A 22,768-nucleotide genomic window follows, 5' to 3' on the forward strand; every position below is an offset into this window, starting at 1 on the left:
CTCACAGAGTATCTTAGTGAGTCTACTGTCAACCCACTGTGGTAGTGACTCAGTGCAGAATATCATCCACTCCTGAGGGTGCAGTTGCATATCGAGCCTGCTGCAGCCACAGTTACCAGGAGATAAGCTGATCGCCCTGAGGCCATATGGGCAAATGGAAATCTTGCATACCTGCAGCACTGAACTGACGCACGGAGGTAGATCTGGCCTTGTCGTAGACACGGCTGAGAGCGCAACCTTTCGGCACACTCCAGGATGCTGAGCTGGCCCTGCTGTCCCTCTCCTCGGCTGTGTCGTAGACCTCCAAGTGGGGAGCTCGCTCAGTCAGGTTTTTGCTGTAATGGCTCAAACCGTACTGGGCGATCTGGATGGCGTAGAAGTAGCCCTGAGGCCCCCACTGAGTGGACAGAGGCACGCCTGGTGGAAAAAAGACAACAAAGGGACAAAGATCATGGAAAATTATGTTATACAAAAGAAATCACAGCTCTAATAAGCCTTCTTAAGTTTAGGTTACTTTCACACAATTTTAAAACACTTCCAAGTTCAGCATGTGTGCATCCTTTTCTTTAAGATGCATTTTAAGACAATGTTGCTTTTTAGATGAACCGCTCAGACACTTTTGTTTGGTTTTAAGACGACTCAATCTGTAAAAACGGCACTGAGTTAATAAATTAATATCAAGCATAAAAGATGTGCCAGAGACTGAGATCAACCACAGAGATACAGATTAAGGCCTTGTTCTGATATGAACACACAGCCAAAAAATAAAAATGATCACTGTGAAACAGGTAGGAAATTAAACACCACCAGTACATGACTGGACTTTCTGGTGAAATTTCCGCTAATCTGCTGAATTTCTCTCTGTTCATGCAGACAGACAGCTCAGGCGGGAGAATAGATGATTAACAGGTAGCTTACTTTAAAACCTTGTGACAGGGAGGGCACATCTTACACCCACACTCAATCCTGATGAAAAAAATGTATTATACTGAGATTATGATGAGAATTTTCCACCTCCTCTGAAACTAATCACTGATGCAAGGAAATCTGGAAACCTGTTGTGTCCTGTGGGATCAGCTTTGGAGAAAAAAATTTATTTGAATTATTTGCTGACCTACAGAGCTGAAAATCCAACATCCCGTTAAAATCCATAACTACATTTAAGCTTTTCAAAAATTTTCCTAATTCATCCCAAATTCTACTTAATAGTTTTCTAAGCATAGTTTTTTCTGTTTTTAATCATTAATATCAATCCAATCGTGACTCTTATCAGAAAGCTTTAATAAACATGTTAATGTCTTTTGTCATTGTTTGGCTGGTTGATTATTGTTTGGTTGTCCCTTCAGCTTGACTTTGGAAAAGCAGGTCAGTCCTCAAAGGGAACACAAAAAAATCCAGCTGCCAGAAACCAACTTTGAAAGGAAAAACAGAGGATGTACATAACTTTTTCAAGGACTGAGTGCAAACAGGAAACTTCATATGGTTTCCTGTTTGTATATTTACATACAATATAAAACACTGAGAGGTTTTCCAGATATTATGACTTTTGTTTTTTTAATTTACAAGATATTTTAAACATAAAATACACGTCAAAGTACATTAAAAACCAAAGGAAAATCAGCTAAAATAACAATAGATTACAAATACTCTATCTACTAAATAAGTTACCATGAGGCACAAAATTTAAAAAAAAAAAAAAAGTGTTTTTAGGTTAAAAGGTGCATTTATCATTGTTGAAATTCTTACTTTGCTGTGTACCACAATGCTAAATAAGTATGAAAATGGTAAAGAGTGATGCAATAATAAGGACAGCAGGTAAACCTGTCTGTACACATATCCATAAAGTACAGTGAGGTTAAACTACGGTGCACTGCAGTAATTGGTGTTGTGGTGAGTGAAGTATACCCTGATTACTGACTCCAGCGTGCTGTTAAGGAGTCTGGTGGCCACGGTAAGAAAAGAGCTATTTAATCCAGAAGTCCTTTATTTCCCACTTCTGCTCCTTTTGCTTCTTTATAGCAAAATGTTGCATTATTCATCAACTAAACATTCTTCAGTTCATCAAGACATGAATATTGTTTCTTCTGTGAAGGAAGGATCCTCACCAAATAGCTCCTTCCTCCATCATTTCACACGCAACTCCAACAACTACAGACAGATAATGAAATAAGAGCACGATTCCTCACCGATGTCCCTTTCATTAACAATGACTTCAGTATTCAAAAGGCGTACCACGGCTGCTGGCACCGCCACTCAGGCCAACACCATGTTCCTAAAGAAGTGTACCACTTATGTTCTGTAAAATGGGGTTGGGGGTGATACTGGTATCTAGGGTTATATTAGATGGGTTTTCAACTGCACACCAGCAGTCATGTTAAAAGGCACAAGCATATGATTTTACAGAGTTTTCAGATTTGCTCCTTCAGGGTTTCTATTTCAGACATGGACTCAGATTTCCTGTAACTCACATCACCAATCATGTGCTTTGGAGTGATTTTCCCCTTTGAGGAGTCACAGTGACACAGACATGTCTATCAATTGAGCTGCATGGGCTCACTGCAAAAGGAGCCGAGGCTGTGCTTTTTCTTTTTCCTGTACCACTTCATTACAGTTTAGCCATACAAGTCATGCTTAACTGTTGCACGTGCAACATATGAGAATTTTATATCCACTGTAAACAATAAATCAGATTATTCTGAAGTAGTGTACATGATCCAGCTGAATATATGAAAAATACATTTTTTTTTAGATGGTTGGCTAAAATCTAAGGGAAAATGTGCTTTAAAAAATATACCACACATCAAAAACATGGTCAAAACTTGGCTGACCTTACTGTATTTTCCATCTATGACTTATTAATTTTAAGCTGTACTGCCTTTAAGACATGGATTTATCTTCAAGTTTACAAGTTGGTAGGTATAGCATAGACCCATGACATATTTAAGAGGTAAAGTTGTCACAAACTTGACTAAGTACTGGTTTATATGATTAATTTGTTCAGGCAAGAGCACAAAAACAGAAATACATACACTCAAACATCCACCAACACACCTCGTTCTACTTCCCTACCAGACTCTTCTCTCTGCCTGTCTTGTTACCAGCATCTGTTTTGACAACTTAAGTCAAATATCTGTCAAGAATCCTAACACAGTGGCACTGGGCTGCACTGAATAACACCAAGTAATCCATAAGGAAATTGACTGCTAAGCCTCCATATATTTTTATGACTCAAGAGAGTGGACTTTTCTTTAAAAAAAAAAAAAAAAAAATCTATAAACTAGGTCCCCTGTCATTTCCAGTAAGCCTTCTGGAATTAACATGGCAGCATAAACTCAACACAGTCTTACTGCCAAATGTTTTCCCTCATCTTAGTTTTCAGAAGCATTTTTTTCTTAATCTAAAACAAGTGAGGAATTATCTGATGTGGGGGAATTTTTAGGCACAAAACAGCTTTAGTGCCAAGTGCATCAGGTTTAATATGAAAAGTGACTCAGGAGACCATACTGTGTTGGATCACAGCATTTAGCATTTACAACCTTATTTGAAGAAACTAGTTCATGGGGAATCTCAGATGGGAAGGACAAGTTGAGCATATCATTTACACTGCTCGCACAATAGACTGCAAACACAATGGCTCCTCTCCATATCCATTAATCCAGGGCCAGATTAAAAGTGCTCAGGCCCATGAGCCCAGAGTGTTCCAGGGACCAGTTCATCACCATAACATTGTAAAAACTGTGAATGATACGCTGTGAAACAACATTTCTAACATCTCTCAGCTAGTGATACCAATAGCAATACACTTGACACTGTGGTGTAACTGTCTGGCTTTTATGTACATTTTGTTTCATGTCCAAACTGCTGGTGTAAGCCCAACGTTGGCCCCGCACGGGCCCCCAATGGGTATGGGACTCTGGACCCATGCCCCTAATGCCCGCTGGATAATCCAGCCTTAACCATTACTACATCTCAACTTCTGGCGTTACCGCTCCATAAAGTACAAACTATGTGCAAAACCAACTGCAAAAGAAGTGCACATGACTTTATAAAACAGTTATACAGATATTAACCTTTAAGGAGGAGGGAATGAGCTGCGGTAGACATTGGGCTTACCGGTATACCAATAATTGGCCACATTAATTAAATTAAACTAAACAGTTTGCATTGTTTGGACATTTCCTTTTCCTACTTTAGAAAATGAACCTTTGACAAAGCTGCAGTAGCTAGCTGGAATCCTGTGTGTGTGATGAAAATGTAAATCATGTGGAAAATGGTGCGGATTAAACATAAAAAGGCTTCAAACTGACTTTATTTAATTTCCTATGAAGCAGATTTAATTGGAGCTTAACTGGAGTCAACTCAGCTAAATGTTGTGAACTTTGTAAAAATGCGGAAACAAAGGTTTGCACTGAATCTTATTTAAAGTTTAATTATTAAGTCTATTTTCAATTATGCCAGAAAGTGTTATATCTGTCTCAGAGGGTTGAGTGTGCAAAGGTGTTAGACCGATAGCTGTCATGTGTCATCTGTAAGTTTCCTCTTTGAGAGCACATGAGTGTATTTTTTAATCAAGCACTAAGAAAGGTTACAAGATGTGTTTTAGGATTGTGTTTGTCCAAATGTTCAACTCACAGCAGTCTGCAGTAGAAACATGAGCAAAGAAACAAAGAATCCCAGAAAAAAAAAAAAAGACAAATTGAAAAGATTGTGATTTAGGATGGTTTTGTTAAGTGGGATTAACCATTTCCACCAAAAAGATCCTGGTTACTGCCTTAATGTCTCTCAATCTATATTATTATATATAATATTCAGTATAATTCTGAAAACAGCTATCCCTACAAGGAAAGTAATGAGGATAAACATGCTTTGCTGGTGTTACACTTTAAAAAAATGTAACCCCTTAAGTCCTAAGACTTTTTCTTCGATTTTTTTCTTTCCGTGACTGTCTAAAGAAAAATGAAGGTTTGAGCTTCAAGTAACCAAAAGTCCAAAATGGCAGAATGTCCAGCACAGGCTGTGGTTCCTGAGGCAACACGCACTGGTAGGAGGCTGAAGATGGAAAATGATCATTACAACATTTAATGCACCTTGCTGAAGATCTTGTTAAAGCAGCTTTTAGTTAGGATAGAGATGAGTACTGGGAGAGAAATATTCCCATGACCTTATTTAAGCCCCGCGGTAGCTCTGACAGGTTAATTAATGAACTGCTGTTTTCATGTGTAAAAATATGCTAAACTGAAGAGGTGTGTGTGCTTGTGTGTGCACATGTTAAATTTTAAGGGGCCTTGGGTTAAATAACAGATCTGGTTAAAGTGTGTATACGGCAATGCAGCCATGTCTCAGCTTCTAGCAAGAGAAAAATGCAGGGGAGAAAAATGCAATGGGAGCCCCTAGGTTTGCTTAGATTCCTCTGTGACCCTTTTTTTTTTCCCTACATATGATGTGTCACCCTTGTTGTAGCCAGGCTAAATAAGGTTGCTCTGTTTGTAACCCAGAAAACGACTGAGTGTAGTTCAGGTAAAACTGTAGAGTAGTTACCAGAGCTGCACAGGATTTACTGGCGAGAAAATTATTCTCACAAGGAAATCAGTATGCAGTTTATTTTCTAATAAAAGTTCAACACTCTGTCCCCATCATCTTAAATGTAAAGGTTCCTCTTCCTCTTTTCCTTACATGAAAACAGACCCCAGCATGGTGAAGAGGAGAAGAGAATATCACAACTCAGTTTCTGTGCGATCTCCTGCTGGGAAAGAACTAATCATCCTTGTCTGCCACCTGGATGAACTGTAATATCAAAGATCTGTTTAATATTATGCAGGTGGTCATAACAGTATGGCTGATTGGTTTATATGCTGGTTTTGCACTGCAAGTGAAATGTGTTTTTAATTTGTGAATGTGTAATTACAAACCAAATCAAAGATCAACAGAACCAAGTAGGCTACTCCTTTGTACTGCTGTGGCTGTTTGAGCAGCCTCAACCTTTTTATTTATTTACTTTCTGCTTGAAATTCTGCTACAAGCACAATCCATATAAGAGAGTATGAAGACATGACATGAATCCATTCTTCAGATATAAAATTAGGTTTTGTCTGTGTGAGAACAAAACATTTTAAATATAATCTTAAGAAATCACTCAATAAATGCACTTTCTTTAAGGGTTTTGTGCAGAGTAATGTGGTGGATATAAGAATAATAAACAGGTGTTGTGATGTTAAAGAATTAGATAACAATTATTGATTTGAAAACCTTTTGCTTCGATATAAAGAATAACCTGTACAGTAACAGAAAAACTGATTTGTTAGCGGAAATAAATATAAAAAATATATAGAACAACTCTATTAGAATACAGAAAAAATATATATTAAAAAAACGTGCAATAAACCAACAGTGTAAGTATAGTTACGTGCTGAAGCACCATTCATCCATTCATTAGTTTATCCTAGCTGGCTTTGGGTGACAGGCAGAATACACCCTGGACAGCTCGTCAGTCAATAGCAGGGCCACACAGAGACGAACAACCACCCACGCTCACACTCACTCTTATGGGCAATTTAGAGTAACCAATTAACCTAACATGCATGTCTTTGGATGGTGGGAGGAAGCTGGTGTACCCGGAGAGAACCCACGCATACATGGGGAGAACATGCAGACTCCATACAGAAAGGCCACTGACCAAACCTTGCCCCAGCCGAGGATCAAACCAGCAACCTTCTTTCTGTGAGGCCACCGTGCAGCCCACTGTTGAAGCACAAGAGTCTCTGAGCATCGCACAACTTGACTTGGCAATACTTACCCCCTCTTTGTTGAAATCACAACACATTATCCCCCATGCTTTTTGGAGGCTGATTCCCCGACCCTTTAGTCCAAGCAGGCAGAGAACACAGGAGATTGATGTCACAGGTTGTACACAAACTAGTACTTTCTAGTAAACTCCTGCAGCTCCTTCTGTGCTGCTGTAAGTCGCCTGACAGCCTTCCTGATCAGTTTCATCTTGTATTGTCATCAGTGTTGGACAGATGTCTAGTTTCTTTGCAATGTCACTTAAATATGACTGTCTGTTCCATGTAAATCCAGTGCTACAGACACTTTTGTAGCCTTTTCTTGGCTGATACCTTTCCACAATGAGATCCCTGTGATGTTGGTGAAGCATGGCTTCTGCTGGAGCAGTCAGCCAAGGAAAGACAGCTGTGCCTATTTGGAGCTAATCAGTCAATTCATGACAGATATGTAGCAGAGAACACTTTTATATATCTATTTTTTACTCCCAAACAAATGTTTTATATTCTAATAGAGTTGTATCGGTTAAAGGTCATATTAAATGGTGGCAAAAGTTTTGAAATAACTTAATTTAGTTTCATTTCAAGCAAAGCCTGGTGCTTTTGCAGGGGTGTGTATACTTTTTATACCCAGCATACATATCTACACAAACATTCAGCAGTCAGATTGCATGCTTACATGGTCCGGATGCACTTTAACCTTTAGTTCAACAAAACTGTTTTTGCCAAAGACTCAGCAGCATTTGACCTCATATTATATTTATAATACAAACAAATATAAACTTTTTGAGAGAAAAAGACTTAAGTCTGTTTCTGAATAACTGCGTACACTCTGTTTCGATCTTTTCCTTTGAGATCACTGACATGGTAAAATGTGAGGAAATGTTCTGAAACCTTAAATCAGATGCTTCATGTTCGCAATGTGATAGTGTGTCTCCTTTTTTATTGGTGGGTGTATCGCTTTGACAATAAAAGAAGAATAACGAGCATCTATTTCGCAATTTCAGCCAAATATACCGGGCTACTTCTTCAAGCGAGTAACAGAACATTATTGATGACCATGTGGTTTCAACTAATAGCCTTTTAAAATGAGCTATTGATCCTTCTGGGCAATTATTTTAAAAGGAACCTTGAAAAGAAAAACAACTTTAAAGAGGAACTCAGAGTTCAGACGAACCACCTACGTGTGTCAGTATAAACAAATACTGATGAAGTCTACAGAATAAGAAACAATAAAAAAACAAAAAAAGACAAAGACCAAAAAGAAAACATAAGAAACATATTTGATGACTTTGAAAAAAAAAAAAAATTGATAGTGTTGGTGATAAAACTAATTGCATTTATTAAATGCAGGGACTGGATGCGTCTGAAATTTTGTTTAATCTTTAGTTTGTTTGACTAAAAAAACATTTTACTTTGTTAAGATGAACTTTGACAAGCCAATTAAGCATCGGTCGCAGATATAAACAACATTTAAATATATAAGAACGCCACAAAAAAAAAAAAAAAAGAAAAGAAAAGTCAAGAAAACCTAAATTTAAACTATAATGAAACGTACTGAACTGTCTGAGTTTCCATGAAAAATGTTAAAATCTTGCACAGAACTTTGATCGAAAAATGACAGCAGACCAAAACGTGAAAACTAAAATGTAAAGATTCATCAGGTGCAAAACGTCATACAGTTTCATGTGAAACGATATGAGCTGAAATAAATAAATAACGATGACAGCTTGTGTGATTGTCTTTAATGTTGTTGTAATCTTTTGCTCAAATTGTGATTTATGTGAAGAATTGATCCTTTTTCTCCAGGCCAATGGACGCACTTTAACTGTGCAGACATCAGATTCCTGGATGACAGAACTTTCTTCAGCTCAACTGGGCTAAAAATGAGCTTCCTTTCTGTCTGATTTTAAAGTATAAAGCACTTTAAGTCACATATTTTATGTTGGAAAAGCACTTCATAAATAAAGTTTGATTGATTGATTGATGATTCTGTCTGTATGGATAGTTTGGACAAGCTGTAGCTGAGTTTGAATGGATGTTTAACTGGATAATCATCCTTGTTCCAGTATGCCTGGCATGGTATTAAATTTATTCACCAAAGTGTGCTATAAACCATGATACTGAGGACACTGGGAAAACCTTCAGGAGATTCTTCTAACTTTATCTGCAGGAGTTTACCATACATGCAAATACAGCTGGATTCATTACACAAACATTCACTGTTAAAGTTGCCTCAACACTGATTTTGTGAAGACAATGCTGTGGTGGTTAAAATCTGCATTTTGTTAAAGAAAATCGGCTGGTTATGACAGCTTGAATGTTTTGGGTTTTTTTTTGGGCAACTTGATCAGACTATACTTCCATACATGTCACATAAAGGTGACTTTCTTGTCAGTGAGACAAGGCGGCTGATGTTAGGACACATGATCGTAGGACTCAATACAATACAGAAGAGGTGAGAGGTTTCTGGAAACCTTCACCATCAGGTGAATAATGACTCGTTGTGCTGTGTCTAACGGTGGCCATGACACATCATGGAAAGGAGTCATCTCCCCTGCCTCCCCACCAGGCACAGTTTATGACATATGAGATGCACGATGCAACTTTTTATTTTATTTATTTTATTTTAATTTCCATCTGCTCCTGTTGTTGTTGTTAGTTGAGGGTGGTAAGTTTTTTTGTTTTTTTTGGCCAGTACTTATCCAGAGGTAAATTTCACTCCTTGATCAAATGAAAACAGCAGCCCATTCCTATAAACTTCTTTATGACCTTGTAATCGTTGGTAAAGTTTTCTACTGTTAGACATCCACAATGTCTCTGTGACTGCTTGAAACCTCGGAAAGATTTGTCCTTCTCATGCTGTGCCTTAGGAGGAATTAAATCTCCTTTCATCCATTCATTTTCTTCATGGTTTAGTTTAATTCAGGGTCGTAGGAAACTGGAGCCTATCCTAGCAATCACTGAGTGACTGGCAGGATGCACTCTGGACAGGTCAATCCGTTCATCACAGGACCAGAATTAAATCTATATTTATATTAAAAAGATTTTTAAAAAAAGCCATACCTTCAATTCCACTGATACACTTGACGCGGTCGCGGACTTCCACATTGTATCCTTCGAACGACATGAAGACTCCATCAGGGTGGTAGGGTTCACGCTGGGTGTAGACCTTTGAGTAGCTGTGCTGGAACTCAAAGCGATCGTAGCCATCGTACTGCACCATTTTGCCGTACACCTCAAAGTATTTTTCCATCCAGCTGAAAGGCAGGTAAATCTCTCCCCCCTCCCGCCTGCCTTTGATAGTGGATTCATCATTGATAAGACAGTCAATCTCTTCGTACTTGATCCCACCAACAACCCCGACCACAGGAGGGGGCTCTGGAGGTTGCGGAGGATGTTGTTGGCTGCTGATGCTTGCATCCCCAATCTTAGGACTTGGAACCACAAAGGCAGCCCGGGGTAGGAAGCGTATGGAGGTGTCACTGGAGCAGCGGTTCCACAGCAATATGGTGATGAGTGTGAAGAGGGCACAGATGACAATGAGGGTCTTGTAGTTGACCCGTGCAGCCAGACAGCGCATGGTCACAACCTGCCTGCATGACAAACACAAGCGGGTTTTAATTGATTTGAAATAAAAAAGAGAATTAATTAATAAAACAAAATGGGTAGAAACAAATAAACTCAGATTGAATGCAGACAAGCAGCATGGTAACAGCTGCAGTTCATAATTAACAGTGGAGTGTTGAGAAGAACTCCTCTCTGGTGGTTTACTTATTGTTTTTTCAGAGACTTCTTAAACTTCATAAGTCTGTTTGGAACAACTGTTCCTAGAAAGATGAAAAGGTATCATTTGTGCCAAACCCACAGTTCTGCATATTGCTGTTTGCAGAGGACAGACAGTAGCTGAGGGTGAGACTGAAGAATCTGAGGAAAGAGTCACGACATGCATGTTGTAATTAAAGAGTGTGCATGCTCAACAAAAGCAAGTTTGCTCTGGTTTCTTTTGCCAGTATTTGCTAATCTGTTCTGTTTACTGCCAACACCACCACGGCTGACAGTTGGTCCATTTTGTTCATGTTTACTTGGTGTTTTGAGTAGGGTTTTAGTTCAAATGGCTTTTGCTCTTCACTGAAACTCACACTGAGTTTATTTAATATTTCTGCATTCAGCTCAGGTCAAACTCTGAAAACTGAGCAACAACTGTGGACGCAAGATCCACCAAGTAGCACATCTGTACAGCCATAATTAGCATCTTACATTTTAATTCTTACGAAAGGTTACCAGCCTATTCTTTGGTTACAGTTGCCAAGCAACCAGTTGAGATTCAAGAAAGTTACTGCCCCCAAGCCGAGAGACAAATGAACATATAAGCCTGTTGTAAAATAGTCATTTGTACAGCCATTTCTTGCAGGGCTTCAACACTAAAATTAAATACTTGAAAGTTTTAGAGGATTATTATTAAATAAATGAACAAGATTTAAGATCTTTCTGTTGAGTTAGATACACTGAATAGAGCCAGCGTGTTGCCAACCCCCTGCTAGCTCAAGGTAAATATTCACTATTTATTTGTAACATCAATATTCTATGGAAGGCAACAAGCACATTCTCCACAGTGCCAAACAATGCCCAGAAAGAACTAATCTTCACAATGATGAGGCAAAGGTAAACTTCTGGCCATCAGCAGCCCTATTGTTCATTGTAAGGTTGCTTAGTTTAACTTTAGGCCATTGCATTGCTGACCTGCTTAGCTCATATTGCATCTTCAGGTCCTGGAGAGGCTCAGCCCAATTACCCTTTCAAAAGGTTTTAACCATCACTCATGTTTTCCACTGACATTTTTAAATCCAATCATAAGATTTTGTTTTCTCCAAATGAGTCCACATAAAGGTTACAATCAAAGTTATGCTTTTGCGTGATCATTCATGTGGTTAACATCTGCTTTTGAAAATATTCTAAAAGCTTGTGAGTCTGGGCTCGTACTTATATGCCCTCTATATTTCTGTGACATTTTTACCAAGTAAACAAAAAAATCAATAGTCATCCTTAGTTTTCCTCCTCTGCACTAATTACAGCTTACCGACCTTAGAGTTTACCGTTACAGTGATGACAGAGGTGGGAGAAGAGAAAATCATTACTTTCCAAGTCTATTCCACCATCTCATTTTAAAATGAGCTACCCCTGAAGGTCAGCTCAATTAATGTGCCTTAATTGGGGAACAGCAATCTACTGTGGCAACTCGACATCAAATTATCATGCCAATTGGGCTCTTGAACAATGTTAATTCCTAAGATGACGAGAATCAAGAGAGTGGACTTGCAAAGTGCTTTGAAAAGCAAACAGCTTGTATTGAAGGAGTGCAGGTTGTTTAAGATGAATGAATGCTTTCTGCACCGAAAGTAAAAAAAAAAAAAAAAATTATGAAGCTCAAACTTGAAACATTTTGCTGTACTCTGCCAGCGAGGGGATAGCAAGAAGCTTTGGTGAATGATACACTATTGGTACATGTAAAAAAAAAAAAAACTATCATTGATATTTAGAGACACTACAGTCTGTTATAGCGATAAAAGCCTGGACTGATGGGAGCTCCGACAATGCTGGAAATGTGATGTAGAAGCCAGGGGAATGCACACTGAAAGATAAGTAGAACCGGTCCCGTCAAGGAACCGACTATAAATAATTGGCTCTTTTTATAGCACTGTGTTGCCGGTGTTGAGCTCAGGCTCAAGGTGGATATACACAGGCTTAAGCACAGCAGCAGGAAGAGTATCCTAAAGCCTCTTGCTCACTTGGATAAGATTCATCTAAAGCAAATGCCCCATCTAACTGATGCAACTTAAATCAACACTTGGCTCTAAGCTCCGTGGAAGAGAAATTAATGCCATGGTCAAGCAAATAAAATGAATTTGTTTATGGAATTGAGTGTTCTGACTCAAACGTTTAACTGGAAAAACAACTATAGAGACCAAGGAGTGACGTGACAAAAAGACGTTCAGAAAAAGACAGAGCGCTCAAAACACAATTGATCCTGTTGCGTCAAAGAACATAATCCAATCTGAAACACTATATCATTTAATTCATAGTGGGTTAATCATTTTCAGGTATGTATATTTGTGTATTGTGGCCTAAAGTGATTATTAACTTATAGTTGGATGTGCAATTATAAGGCAGCTTTACAAATTCATAAAGAGAGAGTGGCTGAGAAATTCACTGGTTCATATTTCATAATATCTATTAAAAACAGATACTGCATGCTTTTAATATCTAAAATAAATATAAAATAAATATATTGCTTAAAAGTGAGAATACCAAGAATTTAAATATTTAGCTATAAATGGTCAATGATCTAAAATGTTTAGAAGAAAAAAAAAAAAAGATCAAAACAAAAACCTTGCAGTAACCAGGAAGTTATGTTGCTCCAGAAATGCAGCCTACCTGGAGTGCCCAAAAGTAAAAGGTGTCAAGCATTTTAGAGATACAGTCAAAGTACAGGGCAATATTTTGTACTTGAAGCATTAAAACTGAGGCAAGAAATACCTGAAGATAGTTTTTTTTTTTTTTTACAAAAAGGTTTTATTGATTGTTGAGAGTTGCTTTTGAGTGGATAGATGCACCTGTGCAGGATCACTAATGGATAAAGAGCACCAAGTCCGGCCCCAGCAGTGTGGAGGAAAGGTACTGGTGGACGCAGCAATTGTGAATGAGGAGGTAACTGGACGGTTTGATAAATAAACTCTTACCAGTTTCTGAGGAGTTTGTGTTTGTATAGAAAACTTGTCTTTTAAAACAAGAGATTTAATGGAAGGAGAAGAAAACATCTAGAGGCTGATGTTACTTCTGTGACAGATGATCAAACGGGTTAAGAAACTGTACAACAACATAGATAAAAACTCATGAACGGTGGAAAGTTTGATCAATAAAAGACTTCAAAGTAAACGAGTGAATATAGGACAGCATCTTTTAGTTATTAGGGTTTTAACAATTTTATAGAGTTGTGATTTGCTCCAGCAGTTCATTTAAACTAATGTCTGAGAAAAAAAGCAAAAAAAAAAAAAAGTGAGGTACTTCAATATTGTGGATTTAAAACATTTTTTTAACAAAATATATCTGGCGTTATACAAGTTCCTGCTTTGCCACTTATTTTACCAAATAGTCTTTACTAATTCAAGCACACCTGTATAATCACACTGTTTTACCATGTGAAGAATAAACTAACAGAAAAAAAGTTTTGTATCATTATTTTCACCCTCTTGGCCCTTTTTCCACCCACAAATATGGACATTTATAAATCATTTCTACTGCTACAAACCAGTAAATTACAAATCAAACAAACCATATTTAGCTTGTTACACCAGTCCCTGGTGTAATATGACCCAGATTCACTTCAATCTATCGGGAGTCTGTGCAAGAGGTTTGGTTGTTCCTTCAAAAGCTCAGAGTGATTTGTGTTCAAGCTTTTGTGACAAACAGATATACTGTCTCTGCTCTGCAGAAATAACAACAGTTATGTGTTATCATGACTATGAAGCCTGCTGGAGAGAAGACCAAAGAGGATTCCTGAGTATATCGTGAAAATATTGTAGGAATCGTTGCAATGGCTTTAAAAAAGCAGTTTTGGTTTCAGATGTTAACCACTGAGGGAGAAGTCTAGAAAGAGCTACAGATGTGATACAGACCTTTATGTAATCTCGTTATGAGATGAGCTCAGGATGTTTAGCATTGAAACATCCTCATCAGTGATCAGGTTTTACTCTGGAAGATAAACTACACTGACGTGAAAAATACATATAAAAAGAAAAAGAGAGACAGATGCAGCTGGACAGAAGGTTAAAGACAATCCTGCTGCAGGATAAAAGCCACCCTTGCTTGACAGATTGAGGCAAAAGACAGTTAAAAAAAAAAAAAAAAAAAAAAAAAAGCAGCTTTTCAGCTTATATGCTCTCATCAGGATATTTAAATGTGCCAGCAGTCACAGGTACAGTCTGAAGGTTTAGTTTTTTATTATATTCTAAGACAAAGCAGACCACAGAAAGGATTTAAAATGTTGTTATTAAACGTATTCCTGCTGCATTTTAAGCAGTGAAATGTGAAGGTGTGTCAGCTTTTTAAAGTAGTGTCTAACTTTTAGGGGGTGGGAAATTGAATCGATAAAATCGATTATCTGGATTTTTTGCTTCACAATTTTAAAACTAATTTTGTTTTTCTTTAAAAAAAAAATTTTTTTTTCATATGAATAAAAATAATCCATTATAAAAAAAATTTCAATTGTATTCTTTGTATTGATCTTTTCACTTGTCCTCTTGGGCATTACAGCAGCAGAATGATAGTCTGGCTACTGTGTTGTTTTTTTCTCTCATTGAAGTCAGGAAAAATGACAAGCAAAAAAAGTTTTGTACGTTTTTTTTTTTTGTTTCTTTAAATACTACAAAAATCATCAATATCAAATAATAGTGAGAATGGCAATTTAACTTGAATCTAAATTGAAAGAAATCTAAATCAAATCGGTATGAAAGCATATCGTCACAGCCTTACTAACCTTTGTCTTTTCAATCAGTGTGTGCAAAAATCCCCTGATGGAAGCAGAAAAGAGCATCTAATTTACAATTAATAACATTAGATTTTACTCATTATTAAAATCGAGGTAATAGTTTTTTTTTCCTTTGTTGCTTTGTTTTTCTTTATGTACAGCACTTTGTTTTAGCTAAGGCAGTTTTTTTTTTTTAAAAAGTCTAATAAATGAAGCTCAGTTGAGAGGAGATGAGCTGTTACACATTTTCTCATATCCGACATTTATGAGGTGTCAGCATTGTTAAAACAGAGGGTTGCAGGGAGAAAACACCATAACTTCATCTAAATAATCTAAATAAAAAAAAAACTTTGGTTTAACAAAAGAACTGATTAAACAATTAGTCAGGAAATATAAGTGCATTTGTTTTCATATATAATATAGCCAATGTGGTAAATGTTTGAATTTTCTGATGTAAAGACATTCTGTGATAAACCTGTAAGAAGAGACTGATATCAACACAAAGTCAAAATGGTTTAAACTCATGCTTGAGGTGAGCCTAACTGCAGTCAAGGCATAACAATGGAAGAGATGATGCAGCTGTACACAGCAATCACACAAGTTTCCCCCTCAACTTTCTGCAAAACATTTTTTCTGGCTTCTGCAGCCGTTATGTCTCCACAAGGTCTGTGCCATTTGGGAATTCCTATCCCTGCAGAACTGACTGGATTGTTAATACAGTCCTGCTCACAGATTTGTGCCTCTGCAGATATGTCAGCTGAGCTCTGCATGCAAGGTTGACACTGCATTTTCAGTGTGTTGTTGATTTACTACTGAATTATTAATTTGTGCGCTGGTCAGTCTAAAATATGTCATTTAAATAGATAAACATTATTTAAAAATTTATGAAGGAAAGAGAAATGTGTCAGCTACATGTCACAGAGAGGTTTCAAAATTAACATTTGACCTGCAAAATCCAGAAGTTGGCATCAAGTTATTGACACTAAAGTGTGCGTTCAGTGAAAGAGACTGCTGTGTTTATGCTGCTGTAAAAAGCAGCAAGTAGATGGTGAACACAGATAAGTCTCCATCAGTGGGGCTCGGCACACTGAGCCACTGTCAGAAAGTCCTAAAATATGACTGTCATGACGATGTAAACAAACTGCTGATTATTTTATATACCATGAAACATTCTTCATTTTTAAGTTCAGTAAAAATACAAGAAATAATGATTCAGACATATTAATTTTTAACAGCTGGAAAATGAAAATTAAAAAGAGTTACCTACTGTTAGTTAATCACATGTAGCATTGTTATAATGCATGATGTCTTGTTCCTACTTGATATTGCTGACAGCTTCCCACTGCGGCGGCCTGAGCGAACACGAGCTTCCCAGACTGACAGGTCGAGCAGCTTCACCACTGTGATGAATCCCTGACGTACAAGGCTTCGCTCATGTCTAATAACACAAAGCAATTTTTCCTCTACTGCAGCACATCAGAGGCTTTAAACTTTGATTGTGAACATGTGTCAGTAGCAGTGCTGACTATAATTCATGATGGATCTCTGGTTCTCACAACACATAAAATTATCCTTTTCTATTTTTTTTTTGTATCTTGCACATCTCTGTATGTGGAATATTTGGACTCTAAATCTCAAGTGACACAAGTAAGGAAATTCTACCCAACACCGAAGAGAAAATACTAAATATTTAAAGAATCTCAGGAAATCAGGTCTTTTATCACGTTGTTTTAAACAGCTAGTTCAAGCAGAAGTAGCTGCTTATCACTGTCCAGGTCCTCCCATCAAGATGCTAAGCATTTACAACGTGTAAAAACAGCAAGAGCACTGCGCATACTGTTGTGCAACAGGAGTTTTTCTGCTCTTGCTCTGGTACTGCGGTGTAAAAATCACAAGCAGTCATCGTGGCATTAAAATGTCAAGTGCTTGTGAGGTACCCGTGGGGAAGGATTGGAGCAGAAACCTGGTATGCTCAAGGTTCAGGTGCTGTAGCCTGAACTAAACTCCTGGCATTTATTTCACTGCGCTCTTCCACTGGTGAAGAAAGGCAGCAGAAGGAGACTGCTTGTAAATTATCAGCTAAAGCTGAGCGGCATGTTAGCTCCTGTGGAGGTGGTTCCTGTGTGTGCGCGTGTGTGTGTGGGGACAACTATTAAGTTCTGGATGTGATTATGATACAATGAATGCTCCAGGAGAAATCCAAAAAAACAGCTGACAGGAGAGGAAAAAAACAAAACTTAACACATCTTTACCCACAACCATTTAGTATTAAAATCAGCTTACTGAAAGGCATCTTTTATTACCTGTTCCTGCATTCAACTCCTATGAAAATGATCTATTATATCATAAAAATAAACTCTTCAAACGAACACTATCCAAAAAGCCTGTTGCTAAAATACATGGTGCTTCCACCTGGACTGTTTCGAGCTTGTTGAGTAATTTACTAATCATTCATGACATTCTGTAAAGAGTCAAAACAATGCAACACTACAGTAAGTGTCAAATAGTCAACCCTAGTGTTTGAATAAGTGAAAAAAATGTTATTAAACACCCATCCTCCAGCATGTAGGCCTGTACTAACATAACATGCAAACACATAAACCTGCACATAAAAAAAAAACAAAAAACCACTGTTTGTAGGCAGCCCGAAAGTTAGTGAAATGCTTTGAAGTTAATGCGCCAGAGTGTTTTACCATGGAGGATTAAGCAGGTCATTACCAAAAAGCTTATAGCTGAGGTCTGCTGAGGGATTAAGTAGTCAGACAGAGGGGACGCTATAAGGAAAAAATAAAAAATAAAGGCATAGTTTGAGAGGCAGGTCACGCAAGGTGCTTGTCCTACACCCCCATAAAAACTACGTTTCTAATGACAGAGTGGCAAAGCAGCAGTGAAGCTGGAAATGGTGAGAGCATAATTCAGCACACATTGATAAAGGTACTTTTACAGAAAACTGCACCGTATACTTGGATCAGACAGATTTTGGATTCAGCATGATATAGATATGTATGAAATAAAAATAAAAAAATAAATGTGACTAGTTTTTTTTTTTTTTAAAAACATTATATATATATATATATATATATATATATAGTATTTTTGCATTATTTATTATATATTAAATACATATAGTTCAAATTAAATAAAACATTTCTTATTTATTTCTTGTATTTTTACTGAATATATCTATGTCTATAGATATATATCTATAGATCTATAAATATCTATCTATATCTAAAGATCAATAGATTGATAAATACACACCCACACACACTTGGTCGATTTAACTTGTAAAATGTAAAGCAACTTATCAGCATCTACCTTTTCTCTCTCCAGACTTCACACGTAATAAGCTTGTTAGATGCTCTAATAGTTTACATTGTCCTTGGGCTTAACCAATGAAGTTTAATTAGGGCCCACCTGCCTCTCTGTCGACGCACTCTGCATGCTGCATTCATGTGCAGTCAGAAAGTTAAGTAGCCTGCTGCCACTGTGCTTTTGGAGGTGGCAATGCAGGTTCAATTAAAAAATTTTAATGTTCATGTCAAACTAATTTTGGCACAAACAACACAGCCGTATATAGCAACCTGCCACAGCAGAGTCAATATAGGGTAAAGACAGATCTGACTGATGTGTGAGATTTTATTCTTTTGTCCCCATGAGCTTTATGCGTTATGATAAGCTATGAAAGATATAATTATAAGAATATTTTTAAAAAACAAACTCTCTTTTTCAAAACAGATAGGAAAGGAGCAAGCTGATACAAAAGCTTGAAACTGGTAGTCGTCAAAAGCAGACCTTCTGACTTAATTGTGTTTGAATTTCTATATTTTACCTTAATTTAAGCGCAATTACATATTTGGCTTTTCTTCTCCAAACACCCCCCAAATCCAAAGCACACACACACACACACACACACACCCCAATATTCACCAAATATATAAGTCTAGCCAAATGTACTTATTACCAGCACTGAAAGATTAAACTAAAAATACAGTAGAATACAATTAGATTCTCATGTTGGGATAAACACACCAGCCTGTACTGCAGTTATCAGTCATTTCCAACATATGTTCACGTTTGTCTCACACCTAAGACAAAAAATATGGTTCAAACAGTATCTTAAACAAAACAGCTAAACTTAAGATAATAGTAATAGCCTGAGCCTATGTGACAAGCCAGACTCAAACACGGGGCCTGGCATGAAATGGCGTGTGACCCAGAAATTAGAAGTGTTGCATGGGAATTTGCTTTAGTCTTCTTAACTCCACACACAATAATCTGTATTATAGAAGCTAATGAATACAGAGTTTGTTCAAAAAGCTCTGCCTTTCCTTACACTATCAGAATGATTCATTGACGGCAGGAGAAGGAATTCATGGCTTCAGGGAGCTTCTAAGAGATATGTTTAAGAATTTCATCATACAAGCAAGAGTCAGCCATGTTTCACGGTCGATATACGAGAAGATGATGCAAGATGTAATTTGTCTTTGTAATGAAGTCAAGTAGAAATCTGCATGCATGAGAGGTTGCAGAAACCATCAAGTATATTACTTCATTAAAACAGGCAATCCAACCAGAGAAAATGTCACAAACAAAAACACCGTTTGGATGACTCTGCTGTGTTAGGACTCAAGGACACTGGAGTAAACAGTCTCACCCTGAACATTGACAACTACAAGGATGCTTACCTTTTTTAATCCATTTAGAAATAAACAAACAACTGGCTCAACATCCCGATCACCTTCAGAATGCTCCTCTAGGATTTTCTCCGTCTCAGCTTTCTCAGTACCTTAACAAAAGAGAAGAAAACAATTTTAGGTAATGATAATAGAAAACATTTAGTTTGTGTTAACGTGTCACGCAAGTAGCAACTCTGGCGGTTAAAAGTGAAGCCAATGCGAAAGTGCCAAAACTTGCAGTTCACCCATCATCCAAAAGGGGCTCCATACCAGAGCAAATCCCCAGAGACCCATGTAAAAAAAAAAAAAAGACCAATTTCACAGCAGAAATAAACAAGTTTACAGCCTGATATAAAAAAAAAAAAAAAAAAAAAAAAAAAAAAAAAAAAAAAAAATTCAGGTTTAATAGATCGGGTTTACCTTCATGACAACTGTGGCAGGAGTGAATTTTTTTATAACTCATTGTTGAGATGTAATTCTATCTCGAAATTTGGCTTAATTGAGGCATGTTCTTTTATTTAACAGGTACTCAATATCTTGCCTCAAAAAGTCTAAATGTAGCACAACCATGGTTTTGTTGGCAATATGGCGACAATGGGAACTGCTCAATGAGCTTCAACTTGGTGTTTCAGATCTGATGGGTGACGTCACAGAGGTTTTTGTCCATCTGTTACATGCAGTCTGTATTCTGTGTCCATCAAATGGATGAACATGACAGAACTGGTTTAAGTCTTTGATGGATGAATTATCAAACAGTATCACATTTTCATTCGATTCATTCATTACAGACAAGTAAGTCAATGTTAATCAATACAGCACCTTTCAAGATAAAAATCACAAAGCACTTCACAACAAAATGCAAAAACAATTGAAAAAAAAAAACATTAAAGAAAAAAACAGAAACAATATAAAACTAAGTAAAAGCAAAATTTAAAAGATCTGTCTTAAGCTGCTTTTTAAAAGAGATCACTGACTCAGCTGTGGTACAACCACGCTGATTCTTTTCTTTATTTCTAATCTTATTTGACCTTTTATTTAATCTGTTATATCAAAAATAAAAAATATGTAGTCATGTCTTAGAAATGAAATATTTCTTAAAGTAGGGCTGGGCGATATATCGAATATACTCAAAATATCATTGCTAGTCCTCTGTGCGATATAGAAAATGCCTATATTTGTCATATTCGAGTATCCTGTTGTCACGCAGTTGTTTTTAGCTGTGGGCGGGGTTTTCTCCCTCCTCCTCGACTCTGCACCGCTTTGCACAGAGAGTTAAAGCAAGCGCACCTAGCTACGTGCTACGTCATGAGAGGCAGCGTGCAGCCACTGTTGCCAACTTGGCGACTTTCTCGCTAAATCTGGCGACTTTTTTTTGTGAAAAGCGAATAGTGAAAAATCTAGCGACTTATACTGGAGTTATTAGAGAGTTTTCTGGTGTTTTGGCGACTGACTTTAAAGCGCATATTGTAAAGTTATTGTTACGAACGAGAGTCTCTCCCCGTCCTAAAGCACTCAAGTCACTCCGGCTGCAGCTGCAGCCAGTCAGAGGAGCAGAGAGGACACCTGCACGACTCCACCTACAGTCACAATGAACAGCCAAATCCGCCACTGATCCCGCTCTGGATTACAGAGTGGGACGTAAATTACAAAGTTTTTCACGTCACACAAAAATATTTAATTATATTTGATTACATTCACAGCCTCTGTCACTTACTCACCTCATCCACTGTGTGTGACACAAGCATATTTATCTAGCTCGTCATGTCTCTAGAAAGTACAGAAAGCAGTGGGAATCAAACCCTGAATAAAAAGCTGGCTGAAGCCGTTTATTGGAGATGATATGAGGACATTCTGCCTGTATTAAAAGACTGATTTCTACGCTAAACTCTGTGATTAAAAAAAAAAAATACACGACAACTCAAAACGTATCCATAAAGCAAAGCATTATAATAGTTCAACCCAAAGCAAGCTAAAACTAAAAAAAAAAAAAAGACTAAGCTAAAAGTAAGAAAACTTCACGAATAAAAAAAAAAAGAAATAAATGTAGCTCTGTCAAAGTGTCTTTTTTGGATCACAGTGGCAGTCCCAAGCCCAGATAAAGGAAGAGGGTTGGATATGCAGCTAGCTACTCCACAAAACATAACAATCCTTTGGTTAAATTTGATATTTGATAATCTAACATTTAATAAAGGAGGACAAAGCTGATTTATACAATGTGGTTTTAATGGTATTCAAAGGGATAGACTGTTTCAGTGGCAAAAAAGAAATGAATAGAAGAAAAATAGTACAGGATCCTTCATCTGGCAGTGGTTTGGATACCGCAGAGAAGATGTTGACTAAACAACTGTCGTATGCAACCTATGTCGCAGAAGTGTCACCACAAAAGGTAGTAGTACCACAAATTTATTTCATCATTTGAAAAGTTCCCCCTTAGAGCATGTATTTTCATACGTTGCATTTATTACATCATGCAAAGTCACTTTATTTTGTTTTAAAATGACATGTTTCTGCCACTACTTTAACTGTTCAATAAATACGGTTTTGATCAGTTTGCTTCGTTACAATTTCATCCTTTTGGCATGAATGTTTAAAATCAGCATATCTTAATGCAGTATGAACAATTATGTTTTAATGTAGACACAAAATCATCTTACTGATGTGATTATATGCACCAAAAGCATTAATTCAAGGCTAAGGTAAATATCGAGATATATATTGTATATCGTGACATGCCATAAAAATATCGGGATATTACAAAAAGGTCATATCGCCCAGCCCTACCTTAA

At 37.2% G+C, this 22,768-nt stretch overlaps 1 protein-coding gene across 1 annotated transcript in view; it reads right to left on the reverse strand.

Annotated features, from left to right (window-relative positions):
• Positions 1-22,768, reverse strand: part of glceb (glucuronic acid epimerase b) — a 57,765-nt gene that overhangs the window by 13,107 nt on the left and 21,890 nt on the right. Inside the window, exons 2-4 of the mRNA XM_079256042.1 lie at positions 19,992-20,092; positions 9,843-10,372; positions 172-417 (exon numbers count right to left, since the gene is read on the reverse strand). Of these exons, the coding sequence (XP_079112168.1) occupies positions 172-417; positions 9,843-10,359 (763 nt within the window). The 5' untranslated portion in view covers positions 10,360-10,372; positions 19,992-20,092. The remainder of the gene's footprint in view (positions 1-171; positions 418-9,842; positions 10,373-19,991; positions 20,093-22,768) is intronic.

This window comes from Telmatherina bonti (genome assembly GCF_933228915.1).
Source record: "Telmatherina bonti genome assembly, chromosome: 1".
In the NCBI taxonomy this organism is placed as follows: Eukaryota; Metazoa; Chordata; class Actinopteri; order Atheriniformes; family Telmatherinidae; genus Telmatherina; species Telmatherina bonti.